Raw genomic sequence first — 22,100 nt, forward strand, 5'->3', positions numbered from 1 at the left:
CCAGCAACCCTGGGTCCCGCTGCATCTGTCCTGCTTCCCACTGTTAGACACTAATCTAAAGGTGGAACTGCTTACAGGCAGCAAATTTTACTACCAGGCTAAAACCAATAGGCTGGTTAATAAGGCTCAAAGCAAAATTGCACCTTCTAGCAGGATCTACTCCTAATTATAATAAAGCCCTCAAGTCCTAACTATAGATGCTTTTAGCATTAACTTTAAAGTAAGCCAGTGGTCATATACCTTTAATAATAATTTCACAAACCAACAAACAATTGTTTTTGCTAGTATGTTGCTAGTATTCTCTTCTTTACTTTTTACCACTGGACTTTGAGGACAATGACCCCACTTGGCAATTTTCTAAATGCATCCCACCTATGCCAGGCTGGTATCTTTTGTGTTTTGCGTGGGCAGATGCTTTATTACGGAGATCTGTACCCGATATAAATCTGTTTTGCCATTAAGAGATTAATGTTTTGTGATGTGGCCATATAAGGCTGTATACGGTTCTCATGGGAAATTAAGAAAAAATGAATGCTTTTCAATGCAGATTTGCTGCGTTTCTTTTTCCAGACCTCCCTGTAAATTCTATCGCTACCAGGTTCTACCTGCAAGACTTTTAAATAAAGATCTGATCTCAAAGAGAAGTAAGCAAAGTGGTGAGAGTCAATATAGTATTAAATAATGCAAAAAGTGCAGAAACCCACTTACTTATAAGTTAGTGGTTACCAGCATTGTGGAAGAAAATAAAGATAAAGTCCTCACCAGATTCTGGTCTCCTCAAAGCTTATAGGGTGAAAAAATGGGTCACAGGAATAGGTTTGTGCAGTCTTCATATTTTCCCACAGTCATCTGAGCCCTATGCTCTATAGGAAGGGGGTTGTGTGTACTATAATACACCTTTAGACAGCCAGTAACAATTACATTTCATTGGTAATATGTTGATTAATTGACATATGTTTGTATTAAGAAACTTTATCAAATAGATTGGGGTTGATGCAGAGTTGGCCGTAATTACGTTCCAAATCACAGACACAATTTGTTTTCATTAAAAGAGCAGCCATATACAAAGCAGCAAATATTTGCTTGGTTTACTACCGGCATATGTCACACATACTTATGTCCCACGTCTGCCCATGTTTTAACCATTTATTATTTTAGCATCTAAAGCATTTGATACTAGGCATCAAAAAAATTGCTAAAACCTCTCTTATACAGCAGAGGCAATTCCCTATGATATATGCCAAACACCTTAGAAATCACCAATCAGCATAAGCAGAGCACTCACAAAGAATCACTCACAAGCTGTTGGTTAGTGCTGGGGACTATCATCATTATCTGCTATTGGCTCCTGCCCTGATCACCCAGAAATAATATGTATTTCTCAGGTGCATATGCATCTTTGTAGCAGTCTGCATCTGTTTGTAATTGCGTGAACATGCCCTTACTGTATTTGGCCTGTTCTAGAATGTCCCCGTCCCACCTTTCCAGACGCAAGGAGACATATATGGCAGAATCTTGCAAATACGCATAGGCACACGTGCGTGCACCCATTTTTCTGGGCATGAGTACAGCAGGATAGGCTAGGTAAATTAACATAGCACACACTCAGCATCATTACTTACATATTCTTTAAAATTATATTGCATTGGGTTGTTTTTTTAAGAACTTTTTTAATTTTTTCCATGATGATGCAAACAGTAATTGTTCAGTTATATTTTTAAAGTTAAATATTAATGCTTCAATATTGATACATGGGTTGTTAGATAAAATGAATAAAATGTCAATGAAATGTCATACAGATATAACTATGAAAATATATACATTTCAAAAATGACAACATTTCTTGTAAAAAATATTTAATATAAAAATCACAAATAGTGGTAATAATTCTTAAGGGGGCATAATGATTTTATAAAGAACATAAGTATATTAAAAGGAAACTACATTTGAAAGGGAAATACATTCAGAGCACCTATAGTTAAGAGGTTTAAATATGGGCCATATATTTCATATTTATGGAACATTCTTAAATTTTAAAAATGTACTTGATTGAAAATATACACACACAGTGTATTCATATATTTTTAAATGTATCCATAAAGAATGTGTATATTCAAAGAAATCTATTTAGAGATACATTATCCACTCTGTGCAGAGCAGTCATAAAATATGTCTATTTTAATAGAGATTAACGCACTTGTTAGAACCCAATTCATATCTGCTGCACAGATTATGGATCCAGAATGCAACGGCTTTAAGGAGCACAAGCTTTCTGTCCCTCTTTTTAGGTCACTGTGGATTAGTTCAATTGATATGCATTTTAATTTTGCTGCATCACAATTGTGATGTGTGCCAAGATGTGTCAAAAAAATACTGTACCGTTTTATTGCAACTTTGTTATTTTAAGTATTCCTTATACCAATGAAGTATTCCAACAGTCAGATTTTTAGTTTTCTAAAGGTTCTGCCAGCATTTTGTGTACCATATCTAGAAGAGAGAATTTATGCAACAAACGCAGTTTGACCATTTTTAAATTAAGATACAGTCTTTTGTATTAGGACTTCATAACAAGAGATCTAAATATAGTATTTCTCATGATATAGTTGCAAGCTTATTTGTGGTTTGTATGATAAAATGGTTTGCAAAATTGGGTTTAGTTTTAAAATGCTCCAATATTTATTTATTTATATATTTATTTTAATTTATTTATTTCTATCTATTATTTTGATCCCGTTGATTGCTTCTTGGATTATTGATTCGGAATAACCATTTTCTAAGATCCTTTTTTTTTAAACAGCTGGATTTGTTCCAAACATACCTGCTTGGAGTTCCTACATATTCTTAAAATTTAATGAAAATGAATATTGATCTCTTGGAATGATAAACTGTAGGGTCAACATAAGAGTTATCACAGGGATGTTTTATTTTTAAGGCTATGTAAAGCGGCCGTGTGTGTGTGTGTGTGTGTGTGAGGTTACAGTGTTATCTATCAATAGGTTTGAGATTTTTATCTAGAGCCTCATAAGACAATTTTGTAGAAAGATCAATATAATGATTGTTAGCATAGTAGAGAAATTAGGTTGAGGGCAATTTGTAATCTATATAGGTCGACCCAAGGGTTCTCGTTCTTTCCTGTCATGGGAAATTGCTGGATTTTCTCTGGCTAGTTTTAGGTTGTATTGATAGCCTGTTTATCCAAATGTGTGCTGCAGTATTAGACAGGGCTTGACTCCAATTTGATTCTATTAATAGCCACATGAGCCTTTTGAGACCCTTTTGAGGTCTTTTGAGACCCTTGGTGAGAGCAAAGCTGGTATCCTTGAAGTGAAAAGGATTGCTAGAGTGCTTATAATCCCACAAGAAATTCAAACTTTCATATCACTAAGCTCTTCTGCAATATATACAATCTGTAGGTACCAAGCAAGCTCTAGTGCCTGCAGTCACCACAGAAATATACAGTGGTTTGGGGTATCCTAGAGAACCTATCCCTTGTACCTAACCCCCTCTCCCTACAAGTTCACTACAGTAAAGAAATTGAGAAATTGTCATGAGCCCCCATGCTAGCCAAGGCAACCAGCTGTTGCCTTAGCACCCTGGATGTCACTTCCTTTGGGTCCCAGCAGTTGCCAGGGTAACCGGGACACACTTCCACTCCAGCTGTTTAACAGGCAGCCGGGGCAAGCATATGCAATCACTTGATTGTGCCTCCTGTAATGGTATAGGGGTGTCCATTCTCCTCCACAACTGATTGGCTCCCATAAATATTTAAGGCAGAGAGGGCTTAGCCTCTCTGCCGATTATAGCCGATTATACCACTGACCTCTTGGCTCATACTTCTGAAGCATCCCCTACCTGCTGCCAGCCCTGACCTTTTGGCCTGATTTACGACTACCTAGTCTGCTTCTAACCCATGACCTTTGGCTTGGCCCTGCTTATTCCTTGTTGGGAGCTGTCTCTCTCTGCTTCCTATCTCCTCACTGGCAGTTTCTGGTCATAAGTTTTTACTACTTAAGTTCTGGGGACTTTCAAATAACTGTGAGTGTGTCTAACTCTACGGGAAAGGCAGCTTTTTGATTGAAAAAGTAACTTTATTTGTATAAAGTACAAAAAACACAAGCATTACGTTTCATTCAAGTGTACACAGTACACTGTAAGACATAATCATGCATACATTTTAGTACAATACAAGGTATAAAGTACAAGATAAAACATCCTACACTATACATCAAGTACTGCACTAACCATTCAAACATTAAACATTATTACATTACAATAAAAAACATTGGATGTGAGGGGGAGGTAGGTGAGAGGGGTAGGGTGGGGGAGTCACGAGCAAAAAGTTTTATTGAGGACAGACACAAAGGGAAGGGTGCATAAATAAGACATGACATTCAACTCTATGGGAAAGGCAGCTGCTATTGGTGAAGACTTCTTCTGCCTTTTCTAAAAGCTTATGTCAGGACTGGGTGACTTCTCATTCTGTCACCTGTATTTAATTTACAGTGACCACATATTTAACTATTCCGGAGTGTAGTGTCTGTTTTATTTTCTGGCTTTCCAAGCCATAAAAGCCACTTTCCCTTTTGGAAGTTGCAACACAGTTTTGTGCAATACTAATAACCACATAATCGGACACATATAGCATATTCTTTTTATGTCAGGTCTACTGTGCCTTACTGTCACACATACATTACTCTTTTATATATTGAACTTCCTGTCTCTGAAGAAGGTACAAACTTGTCTACAATAATGTTTACTCTTCTCGAGGCAGACTCAGTCATCTTAATGCTATAGCTTCCCCCAACAATCTCTACTTGGTTTACCAACTGCACACTGTTTTGGCATGCTTTCTTTAGCATGAGGAAACATTTTGCCATTCCAAACCGTCTACCAACCATATGTAGAGTTTTCAGGCACATCCCATTACATTGCAATGGATCATCATTAGTCCCTATATTCTTATTTTGCCAGAACAGAAGGTAAATAATTAAATAATATCCGAAGGATGTCTGCTAGAAGATATTTGAGCACCACAATGTGATTTAATATTTCTTTTCACAACCCCATTCCCCTCGGTAACATAACTGTGGGGTTTGCATGTCACTGATCCCACAGTTTCCTATGCATTGACCACTGCTTGATTCATAATGGTCAGCTACATTTTTTTATTATATTTCCTGCCTTTCACTTTTTGCATTGTTAATATTAGCAGATTATTTTTTTTATGTTGCCACAAGAGTTTACTCAAATTATGCTTGTTTTATATATTTTTATTAACCAAATATTGTAATAGACTTAATTAAATGTAAACTTTATTACTACACCAAAGCATTTGAACAAAATTGTTGTTGACCGATTCAATTCAAACTGTTTAGGGTGATTCTGCATCGGTTGCTCTTTGTCCCATAATGTTATTCAATTAATCTCAGTGATCGTTTTGTAACTGAGCTGTGCAACAGAAGAGATTGATAATTGTTGTGTAGTGTAATGATTTAATCATTAGTCTCTACTAATGAACTTCAAGTGATTCATTTAATTCATAGAAGTTATTGCACAGGCTACATGTTAAGCTATTGTGTGCAGCAAATGCTTATTTCAAATAGAGAATGCTGGAAGTTATCTTTTGCTTATTTCCCATAAAATAGCATTTAAATGTACCGTTTTTCTTAAGCATTCACATGAGCATGGGCGCCAAGAGAGGGGGGAAAAAGATACAAATTACACTGGCCTGTTTACATAATGGATGGAGTCACCAACCTGGTGTGGCCCAGCCCCCTTCGGTGACTATGGAGTGGGCTCCCAAGAAGTTCCTGTACTGAAGCCTCAAATATCTCTTGGTGGCCCTGCAAATGAGATCTATTCACACAACTGAAAATAAGTCCAGAGTTTTAGAGGAAGCTCCAGTAAAATGCTCGCTTGTTCTGTATTAGAATAATCGTATTTCAGTTTCACTGAACTTTAGGGTCATATTTATCAATGGACGAAGTGCCTCATTGTCTTTGCCAGCCAACTATAGGACACGGGACCTCTGTATGTTGCATAAACACCGAACAATGGACCTCCTCTGAACATTGACACTGGAAACTGGATCAGTGCTGGACACTGGCACTAGACACAGCCTGGATTCACGTTCTGGAACCTCTCCTTGGAAGGAAGACCAGCTAGACTGCTCTATTCAAGTCTCCCAATACAATTTATACTGCTCTCCTCTGCCACTCTCTTGTGATTCCTGTGCTCCTTCTCTTGATTTTCCTGCACTGCCATAGAGCTTTGGGGTGGTTTCTTCCTCCCCTTGCTCCCCCCAGCACAAGGCATGCAGAGGGGTGTAGTCTGCAGGACCAGTGGTCTAGTTCCATCTCCTCCTGCTCCTCTCTGCCCCTTCACTGTGACACACTAGTACAGCTCGGTGTCGGGGTAAAAAAAATTGCAAAAAAAACCCCCTCCACATTTTTAGAGATTTTTCTCGAGAGTAATTATGAATCAGTCACATAAAAGAGTCATGTTGGGATCTCAACAGTTTTGGAGATAGAAGAGTTCAAAATCTGTCAAATCTTGTTTGAGGCGCACAGTGCAATGACATCAGCACTCTCTAGTAGAGAGAATTTGAAATCCACTTATATCCCAGGGGAGGTACAGAGTCGTGCGGCAAGACTGCAATCTTTGGAGCTGGAGGTAGAGTGGTTACAGGAATAAGTGTTGGACACCACTGGCCAAGAGTCTAAGGGCCTCATGTAGAGTTGGACACTGTCAGGTGCCGTCTACGCGCTCTCCACAGGCGCCGGAGACGGACACCTTCTCTCCGCAATCCTCGTCCTGTTGCCTAGCAGCAGAACTCTATCTCTACTCACCTGTCTGCAGCCAGCATGTCTAAACCGCCTAAATCTCCCTAACCCAATCAGGAGGCACCTAAGAGTACTTAAAACAGCCTCTGACACCTGTCTAGTGCCAGAGTATTGGTTCTAACCAGCTCCAGCATTTAGTTTATATTCCTGTTCCTGACCTCCTGTGTATTTGACTCCTTGGCTTGTTTGACCTCTCTTCCGGATATCCCTTGTACTTCGCTGCCCGCACTGGTATTGACCTTTGGACTGTTCCTGACTACTCTTGCCTACTCTCCGTGGTACCTCGCTTCCTTGGTTTCGACTCGGCATGTCTGACTACCCTCTAATCGCTGCACTGGTGACTTCCTGGGAGAACCGCGACCTGCACATCGCACGCAGCAAAGCCCAAACCTCCTTGCGGGGGTCCCTGGTGAACACTGGTGGTGTGTTAGACTCCGCGCCTCTCAGGTTAGTAGCGCTAATACTAGTCAGTGACATTCCTTGTGTAAGAGTGTGACAGACACATTTTGCATAAAAAATGAAGGCATAGAATACATCTGAAAAAAGTCAGTTACCTATGTATGCTGAGTTGGATGCACCTCAAGATATGCTTAGGTCTGCAATTTTCATATCTAAAACAAGTTGACATCAGGCATATAGTAAACATGCTTGTGTCTACCTTTGTGTACATGATTGGCGCAGGATACAACTGAATTCAGTGCAGGGTGTTTGCTGGAGAGTGTTTGATGTATTTTTCAATGAAAATAGCTCATAGAAACTAGCTCAGAGTTGATACATTGATGTAACTTACATATCAACATCCCCATACAGAATGTGGTGCACGAGCAGAGCCTAATTATCCAATAGGCTGACTAGTCTTCAGCCTAGGGTACAAGGCTTTTGGTGGGTGCAAAATTGTGACAGGGAGAAGTATGAACTGAACTTCATTTTAAAATATAAGAATATAGTTGTTCTACAAAGTAAAAAGAAAACATTAAAGAAAAACGTATCAAGGTTTTAATCTTGATGTATTCCCATGGTGAAGGCTGAAGATAATGAGACATGCTGGGATGGGAGGAGTAGGAGAGACTAGGATGGTGACTGGCACAGGCTTAGAAGCCCCCTCCACCTTCACCCTCAGTAGCACTCATTCATGCCTCTGTTCTGCTTTTCAGTTCTGATTTTAATGAAAATTAAATAATTGACAAAGGTTGCCATGAACCTTTAAAAAAGCCAAGTGAAGCTGAGGTTTGAACACACAGGAACATAAACATTGGTTGGGGGAGTGAGGAAAGCTGAGCTTTAATTTAAGGATGAGTTCATTCTTACCTACGACATATTAGTCTCTGATTGGAAGACAAGGAGACGCTACGGGCAGATTAGCCTTGGGCGGCTTGAACCCTTAATTGGACCCTGCGCATGAGTAAGCCACTGCTACATCAGCAGTGTATATGATTTCAGTACTGCTTCTTATAGTACTGCTAATTGTGTACTCTGTGTGACTCACGATTAATTTATGACCTAACACGCACTGCAGTCAACCAGTTAGTCATATGGATCTTTTTTTTTGCACTATTTGAATGTGTAATTTGTGGTGAGTATTTACAATTAATTAATGACCAAACAAATAATCATAATACAGATCCTTCTGGTGTACTGAAAGTCAGATTCTTGAACATCACATTTACACTTTTTTCTAATGTTATCATGAAGCTAAATTATAATGTAATATGTGTAAAGAAATACCATTTTATTTAAGCAAATTTTAATAACCACCCCAAAAAATGCATCTGGTGCTCTAACAAACGAAGCAAAACAAAACAAAAAATTAGCCCTCCAGGAGACTCCTAAATTCTTGTGGTTATTTCTTGGTTTTAAGAAGAAAAATAAATCTTTCCTACAGTGTTTTAGGGTGGCAATTCCATGACCGCCCTCCTGCATAATCGAATCTAACGTTTATTGTTACAATTAGGTTAGGGTTAGAATTAGGGGTTCCACATTATACAGGCGGCGGGTCCGGCCATTGCTGCCTTAAATCTGGCAATCTCACTGTGGCCAAATTCACAGCTAAAACTGAGAGGTGCTTTTTCTCATTGCTCATGCATATATTATATGTTTAGTACATTTTTTATTACATCCTAAGGAGGTCTACCTGCTGCGTTGAACACTTTTTTTAATTTCATTCAAATCTAGTAACGGAAGCGGTTTCCACTATCAAAACTAATGTTTTTAAACATGGGTGTAAGTGTATCTTCCATATGTGTAATGTAAACCTAGCACGTATACTACTAGTGCAGACCTGCACACATCATGTCATTTTTGCAACTTTACATATGCACGCAATTGTGTGTTTTTTAGTGAACGCATTTTCAGGCTGTAATTCTGGATGCCAATGCATTCAAGCTCAGCTTGAGCCCCTTAGTGTGCTCTACTTTCGAAACTAACAATGCACAATACATTGAACAAAATATCATTTGCTGCTGTTGTGCATTTCAAATAGCTCAAGCTTGCTTTGATTTAGATTTAGCACATAGGTTTACGGACCTAGATGTTTGCACAGGACAAGGTCTGGAGATAGGAAGAGTGAGGGTGTTACTTGCGAAGGACAGAGTGGGTGCACAGATGCACCTAATTTTGCTGAGAATGCAAAAAGGAGATTTTATTTTACAGAGCAAAATTATTGAAATGAGATAAAAGGGTGGGCCAGGCACATATTTATAGGCACTCTTTACTGTACAGCCATTTTTAAAGGATCTTAAATCTTAAAGCAGTTCAGAGCTGATTTTCTGTATGTCCCATACTACAATTAATGGGGTAATGGGACACTTTATGTGCCTTCATGTTGCACTTTAGCAGAGAAGCACATTTCTATGTCTGAATCCTTTGCAATGTCACAAATGCTTGTCCTCAATTAACTGGGAACAGTATGCTCATTAACCAGTTTTGACCACCATTGTTCTCCCCTCAACTTTAACAGTTTTCACTGGTTTCCCCCTGGCAATTTTTTTTTACCATTGACAGTGACGGTACAAGTACCGAAACAGTCTTCTTATAGCTATCGCCATCGCAGGATGGTGAGAACAGGGTTTACACATAGAGAAAATGCTTTATTTAAATAAAGCATTTTCTCAGAGCGGATTAATTTTAAAATATTTATTTATTTCAAATATTTTTTTTAACATATTATTTAATTATTTGTTTGTGATGCAAGTCTGGGCTTCCAGTTCCATTGTGCATTTATGAACCGGCAAAGCCCAGGTCAGGCAAGTGCAGAAGCGCTGAAAACTGGCTGGCGAGTCAGTAAGAGTCCTCCCTTGCCACTGTCAGCGGGTATTGCTCGGGGGGGATAAGTATCACTCAGATGCCCCGGCAAAATTGTATGGTAAATAGGGATTATAGACTTTCTATCACTGCAATAAGCACCTTTTAAATTAATTAATTAATTAATTCATTCATTAAGTCCAGATCCATGTTCACTGTCCACTCATGCAGCAAATTAAATTACTTTGGATTTCATTCTGTTAAGAGTGGATGCAAACAAATCCTTGGAAAGTTGCCTTGAGGCCCAGAAACCAGAAATCTGGGTCTAAAAGTGAAGCAATAATATTGAGTGTCATGCTTAGAATTGATCAGTGACACACAAATAAACAGCATGTAAAGCTATCATACTAATAAATTGATAAAAATAAAAATAAAGATCATTACCTGACGATGAGGTGAGCGTCTTATCAGTGGAGGACACAGTTGTCTGCTTTGCAGCTTGCTGCTTAATTCTCTCCAGCTCACCGATAAGGCAGAGGAACCGGTTCCATTGTGGATTAATATTAACATCACAGATGGATTTATTTATGCTTACAACTTGTTTACAACATAAACTTTATCTTCCGCCATCTCATAATCGGAGCTTGCTTTACACTCTTGTAAGGATTTGGACAATGCTATATCATTATGAGAATCATCGCAGGTATTATTCCTTTTATGTAGTGTACGGAACTGCCTTTCTCCTTTGCTCTCTGATTGGACCTTTACACCACGTATTTCTATTGTGCATTTTGGGATATTGCTTTGGAGTTTCAGACAGCTGTGATTGACGTTCTAGAGAAGATACCCTTCATCATCATCATCATTATCATTTATTTAAATTCCCTAACACAGACCCACAAACAGACTAGGGTCAATTAATACCCTATTAGCTTTCTACGTGTTCTTATGAGTCATATCATCTAGTTTCTATTGTGCGTATATCATATCAATAGATAGTTACATACAATATGCTATTTATGTTTTAGGATCATAATAAACCTTATTTGTACTTGTGATTCGTGAGAGACTTTATTATGCATGATTCCATTTGTAATGTATGTATGGTCTAATTAGTGCTGTATTTATTTCTGTTTGTTTGTTTGGATATACTGTACTTGTGGAGAATTGCAGCCTCATTTTATACAGTTACTTCATCATTGCACTCATTATTCTTTTTTTTATACATATTGTTACATTCGCCATTATTCAAGGATTTTTGTCCTTATATTAAATTCATGACATTTTATTTATTTGTTACAGGAAATGTCAGAAAATGACATACAGAAGTTTCCTAAAATAACAGTACCGTAAGTACACGTCAATTTTTATATTTACAATTATATAATATATTTGATATATATTGGATACTGTGAGCAGTGAGAAAAAAATAACAAGTTTTCTGCATCATAAAAATAACAAGGTGCTGTGGTACCCATGGCAAAAAACGCCGTCCCTAGGGCTCAGAAACTAGAAGCCACAATGGGCAATTCATACCCTATAATTAAACATAAATCCAGCACACTTGACAACCTGCTGAGGACTAGCATCCAACAAGATACTCCACATAGGAGACAAGATGCTGCACATGGGTCTTATGTAAAGGTCTTCTTTAATTCATAATTTCGAGTAATGATGATACATTTCTGCCCCTGACATTTTAGCAATTAAATAATAAAAAATAATAAATCTTTTGCAGTCCAGTGTGTAGGATGCTATGTTCTGCATGGGTATTTTGTATAGTCAGCTATTCAAGCAAGTATAGGTCATTGTAGCCCTTGTCTAGGATTTTTCAAATTGCAGGTGGATTAACTTGTTCAGGTAATGGTGGATTAATACTATTTGAGTCCTGTATGGAATTTTAGCATTTGCTATTCCAACTGAACGCCTATTGTACTTTTTACGTTACGATTCCCTTTTTTCCAGTCACTGCTTGGATATCACAGGAGCAGGCAGCAACTTATGTATCTTTTTCTTTAACTAGATCGTATGAGGTGTGAAACCACCATGCTCTGACAAACATAGGTAGGGCTGTGTTCTGTCATGTAGTGCCTACTGTGTGTGCTCTTTGGAGCAGAGCTGACAGCACTGAAACTTTTCATTTATGATAATGTACGCCAGCTTGAGCTACATTTATTGTTAAATAGCGTTATTGAGCACTTCCCATACATTGTTATGGGGAGTGCTCAGTAAAACGATAGGAGATGCAAAGTAGCAGATATCTATGATATCTGCTGCGATGCTACTATCATAAATAGCAAATTAGTGTTTAACAACAGTTTTCGGGGATTTTACAGGGGGGAAACCTTTGATAAATAAGCCCCTGAGGGTGGTAAGTAGATGCCGGGCAGTTGGATTCAAGCATAAATATTCAAACAGATGAAAAAATATTTCCCTTGGTTTAACAGACACATGTATAGTTCTGTTCTACAGAACTAGAACACAAACTGAAAGTTATTTTTTTCTTAGACAAGGAAGGATGTATAAACCACAGAGAAAAAATGTAGGTGCAATACATTGTGCAACATGAAATGGTGGTTGCTTCTAGTTTCTTTCCATTGAATGAAGTGTTTCACTCTGTTTACACTTAAAACAAAGATTTTCTGTACAAAATAATAAGTGTAGCATAATCAATGTAACCAAACTTACAAATTAACAATCCTCATAGGCATAACACATAACAAACATAAAATTACAGACAGCACTGAATGGTGTCATATACTCCCTAATGCAAATTAAAGGGATATTTTAAGTCATTTTTAAAAAAAGATAAAACCATATTGGCAATCACAGAAAGACATGAAAGTTCATTTACAAACCACAAAAAATACTGACCCACAATACCTTTTAATGTGCATAAATGTGCCTCTTTCTCTGCAGGCAGATTTCAATGCTCCCATTAATTAAACATTAAGTTATAGCAAACAGAAAATAAGAATGGGAAGTGAGAATTGCATTCTCTATACAACATATTAGGAAATGTACAGTACTGATGGTGAATATTACAACCCGGGGACATTTCCCAGGACCAAAATTCCAGGGACAAATCTTTCAAATCTGGAAGGATTTCTAGAAATTGAAGACAGATGGCAGAGATGTACTTGCTGTAGCAAGGAGGGGCAAGCGGAGCAACAGGGAAGAGGAGGTGTGCCGCCTGCTTGATAGTGTTTTTTTGTTTTGTTTATTTCAAATTTTAGTACTTTTCTTCACTTAGTGGAGTTGAAAGCCCTTTCATTGAAAGCATTTCAGCACCCTACACAGTGTAAACCATAGATGCTCAAACCCAGTCCTCATGACATGCCAACAGGTCATGTTTTCAGGATTTCTGTCTGTAGAAACAGGTGGGATAACTACTCACCCAGAAAAAATAGATTAACTCACTTGTGCATGATTAAAGAAGTCCTGAAAACATGAACTGTCAGTAGCCCTTGATGACTGAGTTTGAGCACCTTGGTGAAAGCTCTTCACTGTCATCGAGTTAGTATTATCAGCCAATCACATGCATCTCTGTCACTCTCACAAAGAGTTTTGGAACACTGTTTAGTTTTGGTCACTGATTAGCTGAAGTTTCAAAGATTCTGAGGTTTGAGATGTATGAAGGGTAGGTGTTGATGGCACTGTAGAAAGTGAGTATATTTGAATTAGATTCTCAAGGATATGGGGAACCAGTTCAGCGATTAGCAGATGTGTGGTGGATGTAGAATGGTAAGAGAAGGCGATCAGTCTTGCTCATGCTTTTGTAAGTTTAAATGTACATTTATAAAAATATACTAATGTATGCAATAGAGGGGGCGGGAGGATGCAGCGTTTTAGTCTTTCCCCAAGTGCCATGCTTACTTGCTATATCACATAGCTTAATATGCCCCCATGTATTCTTATATGCTTCTATACTAAACTATATAACACTTTATTGGCACACTGGCTATATGGGGCACATTGGCATGTTTGCATGTGAGGTAATATGAGCTAGATGAATTATATTAGCTAGATGGTGGCTTGCAAGACTATGATGTAATATGGTTATCATTTTACACAAATGTTAAACAAATAAACAGGCAATACTATGTGTACTAATGTTAGGTGCACGCAGCTTTGCCTTCAAGAGGAGTACAGATTGAAGCATGACATATCTCCCAACTGTCCTTGCAGCTAGACCAAATCCTGACTAAGCGAGTCACCCAAATTCAGGACTGCCCCACTAGATTCAGGACAGCTGGCAGACTGTCCTACTCTCTCCTACCTGTTCCTCTCACTTTCACCACCTGTGGCCGCTGATGTCTTTAGCTCAGTCGCTGCTTGTTTGGATCCTGGAATGTTGGGGGCAATCTTTGGAAATAAAATGACTACATGAAATTTAGATAACTCCAACCAGCCTCACTGTTAAATCAATAGCACCCATGTTTAATAATTAGGCCTCCCTCCAGCCCCAACATTAAAATAACAGTATTCACATTTGATAAATAATTGTATTTCATTCCCTCCAAAGAGCTCCAGCAATAAATAAATAGCATTTATGTTTAATAAATATAACTATTTCCCACAACCATCCCCACCATTAAATAATTCATATACATATTTAATAAATAGCCCTCCTTCCCAATCTCACACACACATTCAGTTAACAGCCCCAAACCACCCCAGCATTAAATTAAAGGTCCCGTCACCTCACCTTAAATTAATAGGCACCACTAATAAATTAAGTAACCCCACCATAACCCCACAAATAAATTAATAGCACCCACAATTAAATAATTGGCTCCAACCCATGGTCCACCATTAAATTAATAGCCTACCTCAAACCCAAATTACAGTATAGTATACCCCGGCAACAAATTAATAGCATTTACATTTAATAAATATACCTATTATATATATTCCCACAACCATCTCTGACATTAAACACTGACATTAAATAATCTATTTTCACATTCAATAAATAGACCTCATTTTCCCCAAACAGCCCAGTATTAAATTAAAGGTCCCATTATATTAAGACCATCCCCTCCATTCCTCGCACATTATACTAACATACTCTCCCTTCCTTCCCTCACACTTACCTTGTTCCACATTCCACATGTGTTGGAGAGGCAGACTGCACCTCTTGCTGCTCTGTGCACATGGAACAGCATCAGTCACGTGGTACACGCCCAATTTGACACCTGTCTCTTACAGGTATAGGAGGCGGCAGCCCCACTTACGGGAAGGGAGGGAGGGACGGATCATAAGATCCACAGCAAATGAAGGAATGTAGTTGGTAACGGAGGGGGTGCCAGACACCTAATATCACACTTTCCCCCCGATGGCACCTGGTCCAAGGGGTCACCTGACAGAGAGGTACCTGGTGCATTAGTATTCTTTCGTTTGTATCACTGAAACAACTCTATTCCGGTATAAATAATCTTGTTGACAACTGTAACACTGTTCTATTTCTTTATCTTGGCAAAGTTGCTTCTTAAAATGTTAAGCTCTCGGGATACTTAAATGCTAGATTTGACTTGATAAGCAGATGTTATTTGATGGCTCCTCAGAATGTCTCCTACCAGCTAAACTTCTAGCACTAGAAGTTTAGCTGGTCATACTTTCATTGTGTACTCTCACATTCCAGATTTTTTTTAGTTGATTCTGTACTTCAACCTGCTCTCTTGTGTCACCTAGTTTGCAGATTATTTTCTAAACATATTTAATTCCGTCCACAGAAACAATTCCGCACTCCACTCCACAGATTACCTCCCAATTCTATGCCATCCATATCTCCATAAGTAATGGTAGTAATATCCATCATACAGGCCCCTCAGTAGTGACTTCTCATTCAAATTTGTTTTCACCTATATTTACATCAGACATTGTCTGGCCCTGTCACTCTTATGATTAGTGTCATATGGGAAGCGCTGGAGTCATGAGCTTGATTCCGACCAAAGCCCTATCTGTGTGGAATTTGTATTTTCTCTCCATGTGCTTCCTCCAAATGCTAAGGTTTGTTCTGATAGTTCAAAAACATAATGGTTGGTTAATTGGCTTCTGAAAAATGCATCCTAGTTTGTGTAGTAGGAAATTTAGATTGTAAGCTCCAGTGGGGCAGAGACTGTTGTAAATGATTACATATTCTCTGTATAATGATGTGTAATATAATTGGTGCTGGATAAACAATCATAATAGTATTATAATACTATGCTTTTACAGACAGAGCACAAATATATAGATCATCCCACTTGGGGCTTGAGTCAAGCTACTAGATCTGTCTATAAATGGGCACCTTCATCCAGCTTCTCCATGCTCCTGTGCCTCACAACTTTTCACTCATTCCTACACATCGTCACTTGTCTCAGGGCTACGTTATCACTGCACCTATTAGTGCTACTGATCTATTCCATCTTAAACCTTTCTTTCTTGCTGCTCCCCGCCTCTGCTACTCTCTCACAATGAAGAATTGCCACGTGAGCGGCAAAACCACCTTAAAATCCCAACTGAATGCTCACCTACCGAAAGGTAACCAATACTTAACCTGTGGCATGAGAGACTACTGTGTGTTCTAATCTAGAACATTGAGTTTATAAAATTCTCCCTAGTGTATATGTATGTATTACCAATTTACCATTGAGAGAGTCCTCTTATTACAGCTTGCCTGCGTTTCCTTATATTCTGCACTCACCTTTTGTCTACATTGATATCTAATTTTACAGTATGCTGTGTATACTGATGGTGGTATAAAAACTAGCCATACACTAGCCAGTCCAGCCACTCAGCCCAACCATAGGGTGGCCGGGTCTGATTTGTCTGATTTGACCACATACGTACTGTTACGAGCCGCGGCTCACGGACCGGCCGCCGCGGCTCACTTCTGGTTCTCTCAGACGCCCCGGCCGTCTCCATGATGACCGGGATGGCACTTCCGCTCTCCACTTCCCGGTTGCCTGGGCAACAACCGGGACGCTCTGCCTCGCCTGCCGCAGCGCCCGGCGAGCTGTCCTACAGCCGGGCGCATGTGCGCAGGAGAAAATAAGGGTGACTAGTTTATTCTTTTCTTCTTTGACCTCATGAGGGTCTCTCTTGTGGCACAACCTTATACACTGGCATTGGCTGGGTATTCTGGCCAGGGAATTGCTGGGCTTGACATTTGCACACTGAAGATGTAATTGGGAGGAGTCGCTGCTCACGGCTCCTATTGGTTCCTCTCACTATTTAAGGTAGTGAGGAGCAGAGTTTCACTGCCAGTTATAGCTCCCAGTGTAGCTAGGCTCCTGTTCCTTGTTTCCCTGCTCCTGTGCTGTATTCTAGTTTGGATTTCCCGTGTATGACCCTTGGCTTATTTCTGGACCTTGTTGTATTGCCTGTGACCCCTGACCTCGGCTCGTTATCTGGTATCGCTGTCTGCTGCCGGCCCTTGACCTTTGCTTGGATCTCACGCTGCTGTGTACTACTTCACGCTACCCCTGGGTTCTCCCCAGTCAGTGCACATGTCCCCACCACTAGGGGCTCCAGCGAACACCAGACTTCGGAGCAGACTCCGGGATTTGTCGTGCTGACTGGAGGGGTTCCTAACACGTACATAAACGTGTATCACCAAATCTTACAGCTCCAGATGATTGGTGCCTATTCTACATATCATTGTCTGATGGAAATACATAAGCAGGGTCAGTCGATGACATGGGATCATCATCCAATCGCATCTATTAAATTTCCCATTCAGCATCTGATGGCACATTTAATAGATATGCATATATACATTGTTCATTTTTTACAGTTTTTATCTTGCTTTATCTACCAATACTTTTTGTACATGAGCTGATCACACAGAGACAAAAGGAGCAAAATTATCCAAATGCCCCAAGGCTTCCCCAGGGCCCTAACTGGGGTCTGGCATAGGAGGGCTCTTCACATTAGAACCAGTCTCTGAAGATAAATGTGTGCATTACATTGTTACAGAGCTCTGCACAGTCCATCCATTTTATGCAGTATGAGCTGCTGCTTTGTAGTGTGGCAATCTGACCCCTCCACCACAGGACACCACAGCAGGAGAAGAGAGCCGGGCAGGATCATAGTTGCTTGATAAAGTAGCTTGAAGCAAAACAAAGTTCCCCACTGTCCCTGGAGTCATTGTTTTGACTGTGTTGCAAAGCTCCCTAAAATTGGGTTTGTGCCTCCAGAACCAGGGCAGCTGTAGTTTTTACTACCTGCTGTTGTTTTAAGCTCTGTTGCCACTTGCCTCATACTTACCTACTCTTTGAAACTTGTTTCCGGGAGAGAGCATGACTGAAGGGCGGGCGGGGGCGGGGCACAGCCAAACGCGTCATTTTGGCCTGCCCCGCAACAGAAAAATGATGGTTTTCACGGGGGGAGGGGGTTGGGAATGGAGCGATTCACTGAAAATCATTTGACGCGATTCTCGGTGAATCGCGACAATTTAACACTGAAATTCCGGGATGCGGGACAAATGCCAGCTCTCGCGGGAGCCCGGACACCTGACCCGAATTTCGGGAGTCTCCCGGACTTTCCAGGAGAGTTGGCAAGTCTGGCTTGCCTGGATTCTGGAATGTTGAAGCTATGTTTGGAAAATATATAGGTACTCTTCAACCTCTGGAAATCCAAGCAAAAAGTAATCACACTAGACTTCACACATCTATCCTGAAAATGTAATCAATAACGCCCACATTTAATAAATATGCATTCTTCTCCCCAATGTGCAACCTCATTAAATTGTTATCCCCAATATATATTACAGATACCACATTGCATTATTACATTATTAGCCCATAAATATATTGATTTTGTACATCAACCCTACATAATATTGATACCCAACCACCGTGCTTAAATGCTAAGCATTTGATTGCTGTGGGAGGCTGGCTGTAGAAATCTGGTGGATTTGACACTGGGGAATACCCAATGCACAACACTTTGTATTAAAGTGATGCTACTGTCCAAATGATGTCAGGAAAACGTAGTGACCAGGGAAACATCTCATCTACTGATTACCACACAGTTCAGATAGTTGCACACAGAAAGAATGCATCATTATTATATGACACTTTATCTTTAAGTCTGGTTCCTATTTTTGCATACCTAATAAGGACAGCCAAGGAAGTAAAGCAAGAAGTTGCATCCTGTGTGAATGTGTAGATAAGAAAACAGAATTTCCTTTTTACGGTTTACAATGCATCATTAAGTCACTCTTATACAGACTTTTTATACAGACAAACTATTTTCACTGGCACGTATAAATTTTAACCCCTTCAAAACTGGAGGTGGTTTATAAATCTATGACCAGAAGTTTTGTCTTGGTGTTGCAATGTGTCAGTTTTGTCAAGAATTATATTTGAATTATTATTTAATTTGTCTGCATGGGTTTCCTCCGGGTGCTCTGGTTTCCTCCCACACTCCAAAAACATACTAGTAGGTTAATTGGCTGCTATAAAATTGACCCTAGTCTCTCTCTCTCTCTCTCTCTCTCTCTCTCTCTCTCTCTGTATGTTAAGGAATTTATACTGTAAGCTCCAATGGGGCTGGGACTGATGTGAATGAGTTTTCTGTACAGCGCTGCGTAATTAGTGATACTATATAGATGATGATGATGACTATTTATTCATAACATTCAATCTCTAAGGCCCCTGAGCTAATATATCAATGCTTAAATGACTAGCAATATGTTAACTTTTTTTCAGCTGGTATGTCAGGAACTGAATATTAGAATTGAAATGTTTGTGCTAGAATTTTTTAAGGAAATTTTCCCAGTATTATATATTTATAGGAGGTTTATAGTACAGGTAGTATTATGGCCCTCCTATATAGTACTTTTGTGAACAGGTTGGGTTGTTTAGACTTATCATACGCCATATTCTCAAACCTGATTAAACACTGTACAGTTATTTTGCAATCCAGTAGATTAGTCCCAGAGGGCAAATTTATATATGTTTGAACAGTGCTATGATGCCTTTCCTGTACTGGTGTTAGTTTTCTATGTCAGCCCTTTCTTATTATTCCCCCCCTCCCATGGGTGCACATGCAGAATTTATGTACCAATATCCTGACAGTGTCTATATGGCTAAGGAATTTGACTAACTACCATGACAAGTTAGTAAACCAAGACACAGATTTCTCCCTCTTTGCCCACCTCTTTTTCAGACTCTTCACCATTTGTTAAATAGACCCTTTAGTTTTCATTTATGTTCAAACCCAAAATTTCTACTGCATTTAGGGTAACCTACGGGTGCAGATCTAGAGTGCAGTATATCTTTTATTTGCTTTCTGCATTGTAAAGGGAAGTTTCCCTTTACAATGCTGCGCCGCTTTAAATTTAATCGCCGAAGACGCTGAACTCGCGGGTGTTGAAGAACCTGCATGTTAATACATTTACCCCCATGTCTTGCACTGCATGAGGACTCAATATCTCGACTTATTGATATGACCTATATAAAACACAATTCACATGTAGCAGTTGTTTGCGTTATGTCTTGGTTAAAAAGACATACTAGTAGGTTAAGTAGCTGCTATTAAATTGACTTAGTCTCTCAGTCTGTGTGTGTGTATTTTAGGGAATTTAGACTGCAAGCTCCTATGGGGCAGGGACTGATGTGAGTACGCTCTGTATAGCGCTATGGAATTAGTGGTGCTATATAAATAGCTTATGATGATGATCATTTTTGGCCAGTATATTACCATCAGCTATATCAATAATTGAAGAAGTGACTAGCCGTGCAACATAAATCTGCAGCCAAAACCAATATCAATACCCTTATTGAAAGGTATTTCACCAAATACCCTTCACAACATGTACATTCAATTACAGATATGGCAATACAGCGCTTATCCCTTGCATACAGAGATAATACTGCATAGAGGAATATTTGAAAGTGTATTAGCTCTAATGAAACAAATACAAAGAACGATCTTACGTGTAGCCGTTCCACAGACAATATTCCTTTAAATCTTCAAAGAAAGTCCAAAAAGTTCAATGGTATACTTTGTGTTGATTGGTGGTACTGGTAACGTGGATTGATGTTGGGGTGACACTAGCAGATATCCTTAAATATAAAAAGAAACAGTGCTCTTTTCTTACATTTCTCTTTGTCTAAGTGGCACTCGTGTATCTTGCACAAGATACTTTTTCTGAGTCATGCAGGTATGGCAAATCAATTCCCATTGTAAGGGATGACATTGACTACACTAAGGTCACTTGGGTATACCCAATAATCATGAATAGATGGTGCACAAGCATTTTTCTCTGCTGGACATCCTTTCAGAATGACTCCTTTTAGCATTGTCATTGTTTCATATGACTCAGTTGCCCTTCTAATCTGTTTCTGTCTTGTAAGGGAAAAGAGGCTACAATCATGTTAACATATATTTCAGTCTCATTGTCCATCTGACTTGTAGGACTTTCACTTTTATCCGCAGCATGAGAAAGCGTGTCAGCAATATACATATATTTACCAGGACAGTACAACAATTGTACATCATACTTTTGCAATCTGATAAGCATCTGCATATATCCTTATTCTTTTTACAGGATCAAAGACTCTTAGCACTGGTTGCTCTGTAATATCTTGTTTTAGTTTCTGGCAACTCTCTTTTTGTTCATGTGACCATATCCACTTATTATATTTGTCTAACAACTGTCTCAGTGGAGCAGACTGTTCTTAGAGTTGAGAGATAAACTTTCCTAAGTAAATTATCATCCCTAAAAGTCTTCTGACATCATCTTTGTTGTTGGGATGCTCCATATTCACAATGGCTGATATTTTCCAGAGGTCGGATTTCACAACATAAAAGTAGGTGTTTTCACTGCAAACTCACATTTGTCTTTGTTGAGCTTTAAATACTACTTTCATAGAACCCCAAAGGATGATATCATCCATCATTGTTTTGACACCTGGAATCATGTGTATTCTTTTGTGGTATACTTCAGGAGCAGACAATATTCCATACAGCAACCTATGGAATCTGTATTGACCTTCTGGCATATGAAATGTACACAGCTTTGAA

At 39.2% G+C, this 22,100-nt stretch overlaps 1 protein-coding gene across 4 annotated transcripts in view; it reads left to right on the forward strand.

The window, feature by feature from the left end:
- Positions 1 to 22,100, forward strand: part of LCP2 (lymphocyte cytosolic protein 2) — a 103,031-nt gene that overhangs the window by 2,483 nt on the left and 78,448 nt on the right. For all 4 annotated transcript variants that reach the window (XM_075209808.1, XM_075209809.1, XM_075209810.1 and 1 more), the window contains exon 3: positions 11,385 to 11,431. In XM_075209808.1, the coding sequence (XP_075065909.1) occupies positions 11,385 to 11,431 (47 nt within the window). The remainder of the gene's footprint in view (positions 1 to 11,384; positions 11,432 to 22,100) is intronic.

The sequence above is a fragment of the Mixophyes fleayi genome, chromosome 4, assembly GCF_038048845.1.
Source record: "Mixophyes fleayi isolate aMixFle1 chromosome 4, aMixFle1.hap1, whole genome shotgun sequence".
NCBI lineage: Eukaryota > Metazoa > Chordata > Amphibia > Anura > Limnodynastidae > Mixophyes > Mixophyes fleayi.